This window comes from Peromyscus maniculatus, chromosome 8 (assembly GCF_049852395.1).
Source record: "Peromyscus maniculatus bairdii isolate BWxNUB_F1_BW_parent chromosome 8, HU_Pman_BW_mat_3.1, whole genome shotgun sequence".
Lineage (NCBI taxonomy): Eukaryota > Metazoa > Chordata > Mammalia > Rodentia > Cricetidae > Peromyscus > Peromyscus maniculatus.
In genome coordinates this window covers 34,944,281-34,961,708 of record NC_134859.1, presented here as the reverse complement: position 1 = coordinate 34,961,708, position 17,428 = coordinate 34,944,281, and the positions used below count along the sequence as shown (strand labels likewise).

The 17,428-nt window shown below is 52.5% G+C and overlaps 1 protein-coding gene across 2 annotated transcripts in view; it reads right to left on the bottom strand.

Annotated features, from left to right (window-relative positions):
- The window catches only part of Adamts2 (ADAM metallopeptidase with thrombospondin type 1 motif 2), a 209,344-nt gene that overhangs the window by 25,952 nt on the left and 165,964 nt on the right, over positions 1-17,428 (bottom strand). For both annotated transcript variants that reach the window (XR_013053258.1, XM_076578283.1), the window contains exons 6-10: positions 4,451-4,607; positions 3,125-3,230; positions 2,310-2,453; positions 1,809-1,941; positions 1,306-1,419 (exon numbers count right to left, since the gene is read on the bottom strand). Coding sequence is in view for 1 of the 2 variants with exons in the window: in XM_076578283.1 (XP_076434398.1) it covers positions 1,306-1,419; positions 1,809-1,941; positions 2,310-2,453; positions 3,125-3,230; positions 4,451-4,607 (654 nt within the window). In the remaining variant the exon portion in view is untranslated. The remainder of the gene's footprint in view (positions 1-1,305; positions 1,420-1,808; positions 1,942-2,309; positions 2,454-3,124; positions 3,231-4,450; positions 4,608-17,428) is intronic.

Here is a 17,428-nt window from a genome sequence, read left to right as displayed (position 1 = left end):
GTAAAGGTACTTGTCACCAAGCCTAACAACCTAAGTTTGATCCCTGGCATCCATGCGGTAGAAGGAGAGATCTGGCATGAAGGCCGCAGTGGCTGCCCATCTCTGAAGCGTCCCTCTCAGAGGTCTGAGTACGTGTCAAGCAAGATACGTGTCAGGCTGGGCAGACGGACACATGGCCGGCGTCATGACTAAGTGATCCCAGCATCTCCTTTCTGGGTGTTTTCCCTGCAAGGCTTCCCTCACGTAAACGTGGGGAACTCACAAACAGGGTGGCGCTTGCTCCTGTCAGCTGGTGGAGGAGGGTAGAACTCAGGCAAGGAGGGACACTGTGGACTTAATGTTTGTGTCCCCTCCAATTCATGTGGTAAAGCCTCAATCCCCTCCGTGGTGGTGTGGGAGGTGGAGCTTTGAGGAGGTCATGAAGTCATGGCCCTCATGAAATGGATCAATATTCTTATCACAGGGGGTAAGAGAAATTCTCACACGCACACGGTGACCCCTGATGGCTGTGTAGTTCCAAGCTTGGCTGAGCCCTGAGAGAAAGGAATCCTTGTTCAAGCCCACATGCATACTCCAGGTCCCTAGAAGATGATTGGCTAAGGCGTGAGCATATTATTTCACCTGAACCAATGAGAATGGGGCCTGGAATCTTGGCTGGACAAACAGGAAAAGAACACTTCCTTTCTACAGACCTGTGGAGAGGGTGGGTGGCCAAGCAGTGAGTGATCTTGACAAGGGACAAGCCAGAGGCCCTGGGACAATCAAGGCTAAACCTCATGCTGTACCTGGGAGCTACCAGGCCTCTTGCTGGCTTCATAGCAAAGTGACCCATAGCTACCCACACAGGCAGGAAGGGATCTTGGGGTGACGGGTCTGCTCTGGTGTGGAAGCTCCAATCCGTCCAGTGTGGAGAGTGGATATGAAACAGGAATGAAGGTTGGGAGTGTAGCTCAATTAGCATGTTTGTGTGGTATGCAGGAAGCCCTGGGTTCTATCCCTGGGACCACATAAACCTGGCATGGGCCATATGCCTGCAATGGGCATATGCCCATTGCCTAGCACTAGGCAGGTGGAGACGGGAAGATCAGAAGTTCAAGGTCATCCTTAGCTATCTATCAAGTTTAAGACCAGCCTGGGCTACTTGATGGGGTGTATCAAAAATGGGTGGGAAGGAAGAGGGGCGGCTAGGGCCTCCTAAGAAGACTCCTGGTTCCTCCTACAGACACTCCAGGGCCTGTCCCTGGGTATTGTGTGCCTTGGGCACAATTCCTCATGTCCCCCAAAGAGCCCTTAGTCCTGACTCACCTTGCCAGGTGCGCACATAGTCCCGTCCAGTGGGGGGCCCTTCTTGGTCTTACAAAAGTAAGGGTTGTCAGGGTGGCTGCACCATAGCTGTTTGCAGGGGTCAAAGGTCCGGAACTGGAAGAGAATGCCCTCAGTTTATCAGGCGCCTCCCTCCTCAGCAGACCACCCCAAAATTCCACCCCCTCACACCAGTCCTGTAACCTGAACTGGCCCGTGAATATGCCTGTGTGGGTGGGTGCTGCAAGATCCTCGTGTTTCTGGGGTCATGAGGACCATGTGCATGCAGTGTGGATAGGGCCGTGTCTCTGGGTATTACTGAGCCCCCCCAAGTCTCCAGCCTCGGAGGCCGCCCACCTGGTGGAGCTTTCACAGGCAGATGAGAGGCAGAATGTCTTTGGCGAAAATGGAGTGGGCATCCCTATGGGCCTGGGCAGGAGTGGCTGATGCCTTAAGTGTCCTCACCACAGGGCCCTGGGGACACTTCAGTGTCCCCCCACACTCACCGCAGTGCACATCATGTAGCCCAGGCCAAAGTCGAAGCGGCACTGCTCGTTCATGGAATAGTGCAGCCCTGGGAGCTGAGGCAATGCCGGCCAGTCATGGGCGAAGGGATCGTCACGCAGGCAGTCATAGGAACTGTAAGGGGACACGTGGGTGCCACAAGCAACCTTCACTGGGGAGGCTGAGGTCCTTTCTGGAGTTACCGTGGTGGGCAAGACTTCATAACCCTCGTCTTTAGCTGTGATGCCTCTGTTTACCTCCTCCACCAGTTTGAGATTTCAAGACCTGGCTAGGGCAGCTTCTGGCCTATTCAGTGTCAAGGTTCGAACCCTCCAGAGTGGGGTCCTCTCCTGGCATCAGGCTCTCTCACCCATCCCTTGCATGTCAGGCCCGAGGCCTCAAGGTCTGAGGGTTCAGGGTGGACCCAAGTACACTGGGCACTGTGCCCTCTTAGAACTGAACCCAAGGAGAGGTCACCCTTAGGGGCCCAGGGAGGTACTCACTGCAGGTAGCGGCCGAGCTCCTGCTGGCTGCAGCGGGACCAGTGGAATCGATGGAAGGCAGCCTGGACCAAGGGTGCCATGATGCTGCCCAGCCGCACCTCGTCGCCGCAACGGTTACCCTGCCCATCATGCTCCATGCCCAGCCTGTGTGGGGAGCAGGGCAGCCTGGCTTGGACCTTTGCCTGACTGCACTGACCTTCCATATCCCCACACCTCAACCAGGAAGGCATTTCTAACAACCATAGTGGACATCTCTGAGCTTCTCTACTGTGGCCCACGTTGACGAGAGTCTCGAAGCCACAGCTCTTCTGTGAAGAGGACATCCACCAGGCAGGCCCCTCACCCTGTCCCCAAGGGGGGTCACTACTTCCTGAATGCACAGTGGGGGCAGCGATGTCTAGAGCCCAGGGCATCCTGGGTACTCTTTCTTTTTGCACCCCCCCCCCCCAAGAAGCTTCGCAAAACCCATTAATGTTCATCTGGCCCCGATATTCAGTGTCTCTACTGTTGCCTGGAATGCGCACATTTGGGCAGTCCTGGCTTTTTTTACCCTGGGCTACCCTCCCTCAGAGCCTTGGTGACCATCTACAAAAAGTTCTGACCCTGGGACTTGTGGCCCAAAGCTCACTCTGCCCCCAGGTGTTTGTTTGTTTTTGATTTGCTTTGTCAGCAGAAAGCTGACCTCAGGTCAGAGTAACAGGAAAGCAAGTCTAAGTGGCTCTCCTCCATGGCTGTCCCTGCCAGGCACAGGGAAAAGTGGTCAGCCAGGAGCAGAGGATCCGATTTCTCCATACAAGGATGATCAGGCCACTTACACATGGCCGGTCTCATGAGCCACCACAAATGCCGAGGAGAAGCCATCTTCATGGTTCAGGGTGCAGCTGCGGACAGGGTGGCACATCCCAGTGACAGGAGCATAGCCTGGGAGGGGAGAGAAGCTGGCTCCAGCCTCCAGGCCTGGATACCCCCAGACAGGCCCCAGATCTCAAAATCCCAGATAGCATCCCTCCCCAAAGCAGGCCTACAGCATCAGCTGCCCCCTGCTGGTGGGACTCAGAAGATACCCGCACTGACTGCAGGCACCCTGCCCACAGCCAGAGCTTGGTGGCCACATCGCCGGTGACAGGCCACACTGCGACTGGCCCAGGTCTCTGCTGGGCCTTGTCTGTCGCCTCAGCAGCTTCCTGACTGCTCTCTTCTCCTCCCCCTGTGGACTCACTCTGCTTCTATGATTGGACTACAACCATTTCCAACCTTCTACGCGGTTGGGTTTCGTCGATTGTTCTTTGCTAAATTACTTGAGACGTGTGTATCTATGATTTATTTCAACCTTCTTCCTAATAACAGCTGTATGTATCAATTTCTTATGATGTTAGCTTTATACACAGGCTTTACAAACTTTTATTGGTGTGTGTGTGTGTGTGTGTGTGTGTGTGTGTGCACGTGTGTGTGCACGTGTGTACGGGCCACAATGCCTGTGTAGAGGTCAGAGGACAACTGGCAGGAGTTTCTTCTCGCCTCCCACCGAGTGGGTCCTGGGGATTGAACTCATGTCCTCTGGCTTGGCAGCAAGTGCCTTTTCCGGCTGAGCCATCTAGCCTCATCAGCTCGAGCCTTTTACGTCTTCACTCATCTTATCTGTTGTTCCGCCGGTTGGTTACTAAGAGGCGTCTACTAACACCTTCAGCCACGCAGTTTGGTCAGTTTTTTGTCTTTTGTGTCTGTTGGTTTTATGTCGTTTGAACCTTGTGTGAAGAATCAATTGGTAGCCTACCTCAGCCGCCAGGGGAAGAAACTGAGCCCTGAAGTCCAGACTCCGGACACGGTCTCATCTTCACGCTCTCAAGCCCTGTCTGGTGTAGCCTACCATCCCTGACCTTCCTCTGTTCCTCGGGGCAGTGGTGGTTTTTCATTTTGTTTGTTAGTTTGTTTGTTTTGTTTTGTTTTTGAGGGGTTGGATGGGGGTCAGGGAAATGAATCCGGCTTTGGTGGTTTCCTGGAGCCAGAAGGTCGACACTACCAACCCAGACACTCGGGCAGCTAAGGTCACCACAGCTCCTTCACTCCAGACTAGGCTTCAGCTGTTGGGAGCCCCTGCACGCCCCAGCTTCTTTCCCTGCATTCCCCGGCCCAGGACTAACCTTGCATGCCGGAGGGCCCGAAGTCCTGCCGTGTAAGGAAGATGGCATGATCGTGGTACTCATCGTGGTCTGTGTCCGGCTTCTGCTGGAGGTAGGCCCAGCGACAGACATTCTCCAGACTCTGAGAGGGGTTCCCAATCTCAATGAGGCTCATGGACTACAGTGGGTGGAGAGAGACAGAAGAATGGGGTTGGTATCTGGCAGACTACTAGGGGTGAATAGACAGTTGTGCTCACAGAGCCCAGCCATTGGGGATCTGGTCCGGGGGCCACTCAGCTTCCTGCCGAGTCACTTCCAAGACTTGCCTTCCATTCTGCTCTGTTCTTCTGAATGGAGGGGAAGGTTCCTGGTCACCCTCACCTGCATGACTTTCCGCACTGTCAAGCCGAGAGTGGGGTTGGAGACTCATCTCAAGTCTCCTTTGGGGTCAGGCCAGCCCCCTACCAAGCTCACTCCTTGGTTAGAAGCAGGACCCCATTTGCCCTAGACTGTTAGGTGCGTGCGTGCGTGTGTGCAGGGTGCGTGTGTGCATGCAGGGTGTTCCTCATCATGCAACCCAGGCAGCTCACAATTGGCCTGCTTCCTCTAGTACTAATGGCTGAAGAGACAATGAAAGAATGCATGCACATTGAACACAAAGGCTCGGTCCATTAACCAATCTCAGTCTAGCCTACGAGAGGGGAGGCGACCGTACCACAGCCGTGGGGACTGTCGGGCCACCTTTCCCACGTGACTCATGCAGGAGTCAAGCGATTTGGAGGTGTGTTACTGTCATTTGCATGCAAAAGAATTCTGAGCGACACCCCCACCCCTCTTTTGTGGGAACCACGAGCATGCCAGGCAAGGACACTGGCTGGCGGGGAGAGACAGCAGCTAGATGATTGGCGTGCCGCACGCCAGTGTGGGAAAAGAGCTCCGGCCAAGTCTTTGAAGAGACTGAAGAGTCCAGCCAGGAGTATAGACTCAGAAATTTGGACCAGTGAGCAGGAGGGCGACAGGATGGAAGGCAGGAGCCAGGTTGATGCAGGGTGAGAGCAAATGGGTCAATACTATGCAGACAGAAGGTCCCCATCACGCCCAAGAGGTTCTGGGAAGAGGTTGAAAACTCAGGTATCTTCAGGGGTCATGGCCACTGAACAATGGCCCGTGGCTGGCATTCAAGAACAGAGGCCCAGGCTTGCCAGACCAGATGTCTCTGATGGGTCTACTACTGAATGTAAAGTTTACAAGCTCAGTGGGTACAGTGCCAGCTCGGAACACCAAAAACCTGGGTTCAATTCCCAAGCACTTGCCGACCCAATAGCTGGGTTGGCTTGAGTGGAAATGGCTTTGGTGGACAGGACAAAAGGCCACCCCTCTCCCCGAGCCACTCTTAAGAACTTCTGAAGAAAGGCAGATCTTTCCGGGGAAGGACCCCCTCCACGCTTGCAGACAGGGCCTGACCCTGCAGTGGACAGCGCACCCCACCGCGTTGCAGATTGGACACTGGCTGATTCCATCTTTTCCCGGTGCTGGGCTCCAGTCCTCAGCCTCTCTTGGCAGACAAGGTGATTTCACTGCCGCAGCAGGGTAATTTATTGAAATATTGATTTGTGTTTTTGTTCTTGTTTTGTTCTCTGTCCGTTCCAAGAAGGCAGACTGTTAGCAGCGTTCCCCAGCCCCAAGGGGTTTATGCTATGGGGCAGAGCTCAAGGGGGTCTAGGACCCATTTCCCAGCTTTGGAATCCCCAGAAAGATCTCTAAAGGGCAGGGTAGAGAGACAGAATTGGGGAGCATTGTCCCAGACAGGAGCTGCACACGGAGGGGGAGCCCGGGAAGGCAGGACTTCAGGAAACAGCAACTATGTGCTGTACCTTGTGAGCCTTGATATGCGGGCAGGCACCCCAAGCGACAAGGTGTGGCTAGTGCATATATGGCCATCCCTTGACGTCTGCTGGGGGAGTGTTTTTAGTACTCCAGAGAATACCACGTTAGTAAACGCTCAAGTTCCTTCTATAAAAGGATGTCGCATTTGCATAGAACCTCGCACCTCCTTTCGTATCCTTTACATCAACTCTAAATGACTTATACCACGTACCACAGTATAAGCGCGGAGCGCATAGTTGTTATACTGATTGTTTAGGGAATAACAACAAGATAAAAGCCTGCATATGTTCAATACAGATGCCATGTTTCCTCCTGATTATCCTCCATCTGTAGTTGGTGGAATTGGCAGAAGCAGAGCTGTGGGTGTGGAGAACCAACTGTATTTTCTCCCAACCTTTTCAAGGTTTGTCCTATCTCAAGCGGCACCAAGGACTCAAGGGACAGTGTCCTTGTTCTTACTGGGTCTGGAGCATTTTAGGGATCACAGAGTGCCCTGCCCAAGGCTAGCCTGTGACAAGACATCAATATTGCATCCAGTGGCAAGGACGGGACCCATGTGCATTTTGGAAAGAGCCAGTTGTCACTGGAGAGGGTGGGAGTCAGGATGCAGAAGCAAGTGTGGCCATCATACTGTCAGAGAGCTCAACATCTGGGTGGATTGGGAGGCAAGTGTGGCCATCATACTGTCAGAGAGCTCAACATCTGGGTGGATCGGGAGGCAAGTGTGGCCATCATACTGTCAGAGAGCTCAACATCTGGGTGGATCGGGAGGCAAGTGTGGCCATCATACTGTCAGAGAGCTCAACATCTGGGTGGATCGGGAGGCAGGGGACATCAGGGCCAGGGGGTGGGGACAATGAGGCAGGGATAAAGGTGGCTTCTGGCTTTGGTGAAGGATGGGAGTGGAGGCAAGGGGGAGGTGTATGGGGAGTTCCTGGTGGCTTAGCAGGAAGGGTGTAGGATCTGGTCACAGTGCTGGGGACGATCCATCCTGAAGATGGAAAGCTCAGTTTGCTTCCTTGGTGAAACCTCCAGGGAATACCTCCTCCCTGCTTCCCGGGGTACAGAACCCAACATTGAATGGACCGGATACTCTGCCTCCAGATCAAGGGTCAGCCCGGAACCCAAGCTAAGCTAATAGAACAGAGGCTCAAAGGACTGAAAATCAGCTGACATGCCTTAGAAGCACGAAGAAGTTTCTGCCTTCTTCCTCAGGGCTCCTTTTCTTCATCCTGCTCGCCCCACTTCATGGGACCCACCTCCTGTGTCACCCCACATGTCCTCTAAGATTCTTCTCAGGAGTCTGGAGAGATGGATCGGTGGTCAAGAGCACACACTGCTCTTGCAGAGGACATGAACTGTCAGGCCTCTGTAGCTCCAGCTCCAAGGGACCCACTGGTCCCTGTGGGCACCCCCACTCTCAGGCATATACCAACCTCTGCTACCTCCACACATACACACATAATTAAAAAAAACATTTTTAAAGAGCTCTTTTGGAGGCACAGCTATCTGGGACAACTGGGCAGGTCCAGGTCCTTGGAAGGAGACACAAGCTGGCTGTGGGCAGGGTGAGGTACCAACTGTCAGATGCAGTCCGATTGCCCCCAGGCCAGATGTGGGGACCCTGATAGAAAACCCCGGGTCTCCAGTGGGTGCTGGAAACCCCAGAGTATCGATGCTGTGTACACTGGGTTTTCCCTGTATATGCATGCTTATGATAAATGTTGACCCCTGCAAACACTTTATGGCTTCTCTCTAGTCCATTTGCATCACGAGTATCTACCTCTGGGCCTGGACAAGGCGATAATTCAGTGTCCTGGCAGGATGGAGTGAGATGGTGCCTGATTTAAACAAGTTCCCCAGAACAGCATGCAATTTAAACATTGTAAACTTTTTTGTTCCCGGAATTTTCCATTTGATATTTTCACATCACAGACCACAGGTATTCTGAGGAGAAAGGAAAACCGAACCTAAGGGAAACCTTCCTGTTTCCTAACTCTGACTCTCTTGTGGAAGTCACGAAGGCTGGGAGAGTCGTTTGTTTCGTTGGCTCTGGCCTTCTGTCTTCCTCTCCGCTCTGGAAGCATCCAGCACCTGACTCCTACTCATCTTTGCATTCGTTTTTTTTTTTTTTCTAGGAAAGTCTTTGTGTACCTGTTCACAGCTGTGCGGGAGTGGGGACGAGTGAGCAGGAGACAATTCCCACCGGGGTTGGCTGACTCCGTGGGCTGGTGGTGCTCTGGCAGTGAGAACGGCGAGCCTGGGGGCTGGAGCAGAGGGGTGGCACGTGGTGCTAACTGAATGTGGACGATGGCCTATCGTTCCCCGATGGCTGAGTGGCAGCCGATGGCGTGAGGGCTTGCGTCCTGGGGCGTCACAGTGGCAACAATTCCACAACTCTGACCCCAGGGTGGAGACCCCCAGATGGGCCGGGGCCACAGTGCCTACAGTGTGGGGTTGTGGAAACTGGGCCCAAGAGCCAGGGCATAGAAGTCCTGGTTGGAGAGCTGGCCCTTCCCTTCCCATTGATGAGTCTAGTCTCTAAGCATGGAAGCAGAGGGGGTCTCCTAGGAGGCTCACTGGATGTCCCACAGGGACCTCAAGATGAGTGGTCACCCTCCCGGGAGGGATAGATGCGTCTATATGAGGAAGGCTGATTGCAGGAACATTCCCAGGAACTCCTGGAAAGGGCTCACCAGCAGGAATGGACCTCAGTGCTGATGGCAACAACCAGTTCTTCCTGTGTGCTCACGGCCTCATGGTTCTTTGAGGCCAAGCCTCTGAATATGCCTTATTTAAATTTCAGAAGTGTCTGAGGCATAAACACTGTCATTATCCTAACTCCCAGATGAGGAACGGCATCTCATGCCATTAATGTCATTGGCTCTGAATCCTACAGGTAGGGGAGGTGGAGGTGGAAGCCACACAAAGGTCGGGAAGAAGTTCTGTCCACCAGAAGGTAAAGGAAGGGCAGGCTCCAGAGGCAACCACCAGGTGGCGCTGCTGCTACAAGAATGAAGCATCAAGACCCCGCGCGAGGTGGGCAGGCTAGGGAGCGGTGCCCGCCCCTCTGCTCCTCCAGGCTGGGCGGCACATCTGACTTGCAGTTGGGCAATGGTAACCCTCTGGGCCCCAGACACAGCCTCTGGGGCCTCATCCTAAACAAACCAATTAAGGCTTGTGCAAAAAGTTGTATTCCAACCGCTGCTCCCTGACACTTGGACCGTTTGCGGTGGAATGAGCTGAATTATTTATATTCTTCCCTCCTTCAGTCAAGGAGACAGGAAAATGGAATCTGCCACCAGGACGCCAGTCTCCATGCTTGGCAACAGGGAGGCTCTGCAGTCTGGGTGCCGCCACATGAGCACACAGGCCACACACCCAATCCTGGGGCCGCAGACAGGTGGCGTGGAGCTGGAGGTGTGGGGCACAGGCTGGTGCTCTACTGTTCTTGGACAATTTGACTCCTTCTCTGGGCCCAACCTGAGCACTCAGCCGAGAGCCCAGGGGCGTTCGCCCGTGACAGTGTCGGCAGGGCATACGGTTTGTAACAGTCAGCGTTAACGTCCATTTGACAATCTGTGATCACCCGGGAGAGCCACCCGTGAGCATGCCGGTGAGTGATTGTCTTGATTCTGCTCATTGAGGTGGGAAGACACACCCACCCTGGTGGTGCCATTTCCTGACTGGGCGTCTGGACTGTATGTACGAGAGGGGACCCAAACGGAGCTAAGTATTGGTTGCTCTTCGCTTTTGACTGTTGATGTGACATGACCAGCTACTTCAAACTCATGCTACTGTGACTTCCCCCGCCATTGTGGACTGTGACCTGGAACTGTAAACTGAAATAACAACCCTTCCCCTTAAGTCGCTTTGGTCAGAGTATTTCATCGCGACAGCAGAAAGAAACCAAGACCCCGTCCATGCCCACAAGTCCCCCTTGTCCTGGTCCACGCTGGCAGGGACTGCGTGGCCCACTCAGCGGCACAAGTGCTTCGGGCGCTAAGGATATCTGGCTTCAGCTGCTACCAAATCCATCCCAGAATGCCCTGGCCCCAGGAATCCTCAGGCTAGCCCTCCCAAACAGGCAGGGGACAGGGAAGCAAGCGCAGGGGTGAGGTTCATTTGAGCAGAGCTCACTTCAACACTTAATCTCAGTGTTGCTGACATTTGGGGGCCAGTTAACGTGTGTGTGTGTGTGTGTGTGTGTGTGTGTGTGTGTGTGTGTTATGTGTGTGTGTAGGGGAGGGGTGTTCTGTCCTGAGCATCTCCCAAGTTATAACAGCCAAAGTGTCTCTAAACATCACCTTGAGTCCACCAGTTGGGGACAGCAGAGTGGCAGAGTCACCCTTGGTTGGCGGCGTTGGCCAGAGGGGAATGTCACGGCATGGGGGAGGGGAAGCTGGGGCAGTTCTTCCAAGGGCTGTGCCCTCCAGCCCACTAGCATGACAGAATCTGGCTTATCCTCTAGGGACAAAGTGGCTGCCATGTATGAACGCCCGCCCCCCCCCTCCCCGGAGCCACATCCTCCTTGTCATATGGATGGTGACAGTGATTATAGGTGTCCCCCTTATTACCGGGAGGTACCTACCAGGACCCCCACCAGGCTGCCTGAAACGGTGGACTGTGCAGGGCTCTGAGGATACTAGGTATGCGCTGGGCTTCCTCCCAGACACACCTCCCCGTGACAGAGTGTAATTTACAAATGAGCCACCCCGAGATGAACAAGACCACTAAGGTGGCGTGATTGAAACATACGATGTCCTGACAGTTCCGTGGTGTGCCCTCTTTGAGGAGAAACAACTTTGGCTCACGGGGCACCAAAGCTGGTCAGGGAGGGGCTGTGGATAAAGCCGGCTGACTCCACAGAGGAGTGGGGCGGAGAACAGCACAGCCCTGTGGGGGGCTTCTGACGGTAGAACCCCAAAAGTCTCCACTCTCACTGCCCCCACAGTTCCAGTCATTGCTGCCAAGTGTTGGGGTTCTACAGACTTCCTCTTCCCGGAGAAACCAAGGCTCTGTGATGTTCAGTACCTCATTCAAAGTCCCGCAAGTGCCCATGGGCCGGGACAAATGCCCAGAACAGAGCCGACGGTTCAACCCAAGCTCTACCACACCCAGCCTGCCTGCCTGCCGCTGGGGTATCCCCCAAATCTGGGGTCTTCTGATCCCAGCTGTGCATACAAGATAGTGTGGGTGGCTTAAAGGTCATGGTATAGACGCCTCCTAGAACACCCAAAAGAGAGAGGGCAGGAAGGCATGGCCTTCCGAGAAAGCCAAGCTGCTAGAACGGTGTTCAAAGCGGAGTGGGTCTCCTGTTGTGTTCTAAAAGTCAGAATTCACATGCTGGAAACTAATTTCTAGTGCAATAATATTAAGATGTGGGACCCTAGGAGGCCATCAGGCCAGGAGGACAAAGTCCCCTGAACTGGAGCGGCTCTGCTTAGCATTGATCTGAGACCCGTCCTTTCTGCCACCCTGTGAGCATGCAGCTGTCTGTGAGGACTCCAGATCTGCTGGAATTCTGAACTTGGAATTCTCAGCCTTCAGAACTATGAGGTACAAACTTCTCTGGTTTATTAAGCATCCGATCTAAGGTATAGATCGGACAAAGCTCAAATAGACACCCCCCAATGGCAGTGTCTAGCCCTAATAACGTCTCATCTACTCTAGACCCAAAGACATCTGGGTGAGAAGGTGTGTCGAGGCTGAGTAGGGACTGGTCATTATGTCTTGCCCCCATCGGGATGCCAGAGGGCCTTTCCCAGGCTAAAGTATAGATTGTGCACAGCCCTCCTGGGTCCCTGATGCAAGGCTACCTGGAAGAAGCCTCCGCTTCTCATCTTAGCCCCTCTGTGGCTGATATCCGGGAACACACGGCAGGAACCCAGTGGGGCTGCTGGTCCAAGGCTTTCCTCCCACATGTCTCTGCCTTCTACTGACAGACCAAGAATGTCTGACCTTTCACCCTGAATGCTGACAAATTCCAACAAGCCTCCCATACCCTGTCTTGAGCTGGCCTCCACACGATACCTTCTGTCCTCGGAATGTCCCCAAGTCTCTCATCTCCATTTCCTTTGATTTCCATCATCCAAGGAAATATTTAAAATGAGAACACTTGAGTAGCTTTGGTTCCTTCTCAAAAAATCAATTGAAAAGCCAGTTGCTACGCAACCCACGAGTGCGGCTGATGCTCGGCTCCCTGGCTGGTGGCATATTGTGTAAAATAAGATAATCTCTTTTCTTCTGTTTTTTTTTTTTTTTTTTTAAAGAAATGGAGAAAAATGTTGTTTTAGGAAAAACTTGCGATGACTCGGAGGCCTCCCATAAGCTAGAGAGAAACAACATGCCACTCGGGTAAGTATTGCCAACTTTACCCCCACTGGAGTCCAGTGGGACCCGGGACAAGGCAGGGAGGGACCCGGATGAGGGGCCTGGTACACTTCCAGTGACAACTAGGAATGACTAGTCGGAGCTGCGGGCCTGAGACACTTTCTGCCAAAGACCAGGCGATGGCTTCACACCCCGGGACGCCCTCTGACTGTGGTAGGCAGCCTGGGTGCAGCCACCTTGGTCTGGGAGGGCTTAAGCTCTTGTAGAGAGGAAGCCTCGTTCTTTTTATTAGTCACCTCTTCCGCGGCTGTGACAGCGGGCTTGACAAAGGTCACTTAAAGGAGGAGGGGTTTACTTTGGCTCTCAGTTTCAGGGTGCATGAAATGGAAGGGAAGTCACCATGGCAGGAACGGAGGGCAGCCGGTCACGTGACGTGGAGAATCCGGAAGCTCTCTTTCCTTTCTCCTTTGTATTCAGGACCCCAGCCTACGCGATGGTGCCACCCACATTCAGGGTGGGTCTTCCAACCACACTTAACCAAATCTAGAGAGCCCCAGAGACTTGTTTCCATGGTGAATATGAATCCTATCCAGTTGACAATCAAGTTTAACTGTCACAGTCCCCAGCGGGAACCCAGAAGTCCCATGCAGAATGTCTTCCCAGGATCCATCTGTTATTGTGAACCACGTCCCGTCCCTAGAGTCCCATCTAGCAGCCCAGCTTTGCTTTCCCCATGACTGAGTCTACATGGGGAGAGGGTAGGGGCAGCACACACTGAGCCTCTTGGCCCTCGGGGCTCTGCCTGGCCACTCTGTCCGAGGTCTGCCTCACCTCGTTGTGTTGGCTTCCTGGTGCTGGCGTCTTGTCTGTGACTAGACAAGGAGCAGCTGCATTGCTCTTGTGCCTGCACACCACAGGACGGACTTGGGAGGCCAGGGCTCCTGAGCTCAGAGTACATCTCCTACAACCATGGCACTCTTTGGAAGCCCCAACACAGAAAGCCTCGCTTGCCCCGGAGCTACACAAGATAGTCTGTGACCCGTGGCTGCAGATGCCGCCTGCACAAGATAAGTGCAGAAATGAGAAACTTTCATAAGTAACTGGAGGGAGTGAGAGTCTCGGAAAATTTATGGAGTTTAATCACTTAAAAAAAAAACAGGGATATTTTTTTAATATCTTGGGCTCAGCCACATTTGCCTTTTCTAATAATTCATCTGCAGAAGTTATTGGTGTGCGATCAAGTAGGGCTAGAGGCTGGATCCTTGCTTGGCCAGGCTCTGTGGGCCCTTCCAGCTGCTCTGGAACGGAGCACCCCTGTCCTGTGTGGCCTGGGGCCCCAGGGGGCACACAGCCTTTCCTTGCCGATGTGGCTTCTGGCCCTGCAGCCTGGGGCTGTTGGTCCACAGCCAAGCGCCAGGCCTCTTGCTATTTAGCTCTATGCTGTCCCCCAAGGGGTCTGTTAAAGACTTGGTCACCTGTTGAGGTGTCATTGGGGTGGCAGACCCTTTTGGAGGAGGAGCCTAGTCGGAGGAAGTTAGGTCACTGGGGTCACACCCTAGGAGACGGGGCTACAACACAGCTCTTCCCTTTGCTTCCCAACTTCTTCCCAGCTCTAATCTGGAGGTGAGTACCCTTCGCTCACTCACTCCATGTTCCCTCCAATGCTCTTCTGTCACTAAAGGTTCCAAAGCCACAGGTTGAACAGCCATGGTCTGGAACCTCTGACCTCGTGAGCTGGGTTGCATTTTTCCTTCCTTTAAGTTATCTGCCTCGGGTATTTTGGTACAGCTACTAAAAGCTAACTAGCACCCTTCTGTGGGTTTCTTCCATGTTCTGGTCTGAGCATGTTCATTTCCAGCTTTGAAACCTTCTCCATGCAGCCCAGCTGCGGTCTGTGCTCACTCTCCTCCCTCCACGCCAGCTCTCCAGATTGGCAGTCCAGCACCACGTCCTCCTAACATGATTTCCTTGTTTGCATTTCTACATCCTGCTGTGGAATATTCCCTTACACTGTGTGAATATACATTGCTGTGATTGGTTTAATAAACAAGCTGACTGGCCAATGGCTGCATAGGATCCAGTTAGGCAGAAAAGCCAAACTGAGAATGATGGGATGAGGAAGGGAAGAGTTAGAAGAGATGCGGGCAAAAAGCAGAGAATGCTGTATTGAGAAAAGATACCAAGCCATGTGTCTAAACATAGATATGGTTAATTAATATAAGAGCTACCTAGCGATAAGCCTGAACTATTGGCTGAGCTTTTATAATTAATATAAGCCTCTATGTGGTCATTTGGGAAGCGGCTGCCGGGTATTTGGGAGCAGGCAGTCAGGAAATCCAGGATACCAAGACTCCCAAGCTGGATTCACTTCCTGTCACAGTCCAAGAGCATTCCATTCCAGAGACCAGGGCAGCAAGCTGTCCCTGCACTGTCTTGCCACAGGACACACACTTGTTCTGAAATGTTCCTATTTGTAATGAAACCCAGAACCATCCTGTCAAATATCCAGTTCTTAACCTGGAAAAACCAACATCTCTCCTCTCTTGGTCTTTCTAGAAGAAACAGTGACCTACGCTTTTTATTTCCCTGTCATGAACAGTGTACCCTTTCTTTCTGTGTGTCCTAGGTCTGTCTTGTACCACCTCAGAGACATGTGGGTAACTGTGATGCAGGGGACCTTAACAAAATTATGTGTATGTATGTGAGTGTGTGTGGGTAGATGTGCACCATGTGCGTGCAAGACACCACAGAGGCCAGAGAAGGGAGTCGGTTTCTCTAGAACTGGAGTTTCACTCAGTTGTGAGTCACCTTGTAGGTGCTGGTAACCAAGTCTGGTCCTCCCCGGGAGCAGTAAGCACTTTTAACCTCTGAACCATCTCTCCAGTCTTGGTGCAGGGAACTTTGCTCTCTAAATTAGCCCTGCTACTCGGGTGTTGTTAAGTCACAATGTCTGCATATGAACTTTCAGTCAAAATCAGACAGTGTATATGATAGTGGTCTCATGTGATGATATCACCTAGTGACATCCTGGCCATCTTAGTTTGAGGACACCGTGATGTTAGCACAATGGCAAATTGCCTGTTTACACATTTCTCATATACCCATTAAGTGACTCACTGGGTTTGTCTGTATCACTAAGGCTTTTGCTCCATGGATTTTACAATGGATTCTCCTGGGTTTTAACAGAAAACAATTATAATTTTGTCTGCTCTTCTTGGATATTAGTTTCCTGCTATTTAAATCTGTCTAAGAAAAAAACTTAAATCACAGTATGAGAACCACTTATGTGCCAGTAACTTATGGGTTTTTATTGCTTACACTTGTGTGTGTGTGGTGAGTACAAGTGAGTGTGTGTGGTGAGTGCGTGTGTGATGAGTGTGTGTGATAACTGAGTGTGTGAGTGTGTGTGTGGTAAGTGTGTGTGTGGTAAGTGTGTGTATGAGTAAGTGTGGTGAGTGTGTGTGTGTGTGAGTGTGTATGGGGGGTATGTGTGGTGTGTGTGTGAATGTGGTGAGTGTGTGTGTGTGGTGGTGTGTGTGAGTGTGACAAGTGTGTGTGTGAGTGTGGTGAGTGTGTGTGTGTGTGTGTGTGTTATGCATATGGAGGCAGGAGGTCAACGTTGGGTGTCTTCCTCAATTGCTCTTCACCTTATTTTTGAGTCAGGGTCTATCCTGGACCTGGATATCCTGGCCTAGCTTTGTTGGCTGGTCAGTGATCTCCAGGGACCCTCCTGTATCTCCTGCCCTCATTCAGGGGTTATAGACATGTCCCACCATGCCCAGATTGTTTCTAAACCAATGCTAGGGATCCAAATTCAAGTCCCCGTGTTTGCTTGGAAGAACCCACTCGTTGCTGGTTTTACCGCCACTGCCTCATAGGTGGCATTTTTCCAAAGCAAATTCTGTGGAATGAAACTGTCTGGAGGAAAGGATCCCACTGTGAAAGAAGGGGTTTGAAGATCGATGTGTCCCAATGTGTCCCATCGAGCTTCACTCCGCATGTTCCAAAGTCCCTGGGACATGCAGCCATGGGGAGCACCTGTTCCTTTGCTTTAGGAGTACTGTCTACCCCCTGCTTCCTGTGTACACATCTATTACCATTCAGCTGCACAGAACATCGTCAGGGAAACTTGCTTCTTTTCCCACCTTTAAAACATTGGCAGTCTACCTATCATCTTGGGACTTTTTTCAAAACTTTAAAAACAAGGGAGCCTCCCCCGCTCTATGCACCAGTCACCCCTGTTCTGCCCATCTGTCTTCATGTCACCTACGGTCTTTCTCAGCTGCCACCTCACATGGCCTACTCCCCTGTGCAAACATTTCTCATCTCCATCTCAACACTCCAGGTTTCCCTGGGGTTCCAGGCCCAGGTGCTCACCACCTATCCTGGCCACATCGACTGGGCCACCACGCAGCCGGCACACCTCAAGTGAACTCATGAGCTTCTCCCCTCCCCACATCAACATCTGACCTTGCATTTCCTGTCCTGAGTAGGCCCAGTCAGTCTTTCGTCACTGTGATAAAATGCCCATGACAATAAACTTTGTAAACCAAAAAGGTTCCCTTAGCTCGTTGTTTTTGGAGGTTCAACGTCCAAGAGCCTTGTTGATATGTCCTCTGAGGAGGGTGACACACCACGGCAGGAACAAGTGGCCACATCTCCAATGGGAGCAGAGGCAGACAGGAGGCAGAGTCCTGCATCCCTTTAAAGAACACACCCCAATGACCAAAGACCACCCACATGCCGCAAGTTCCACCTCCTCCTCAGGTAGTGCCACCT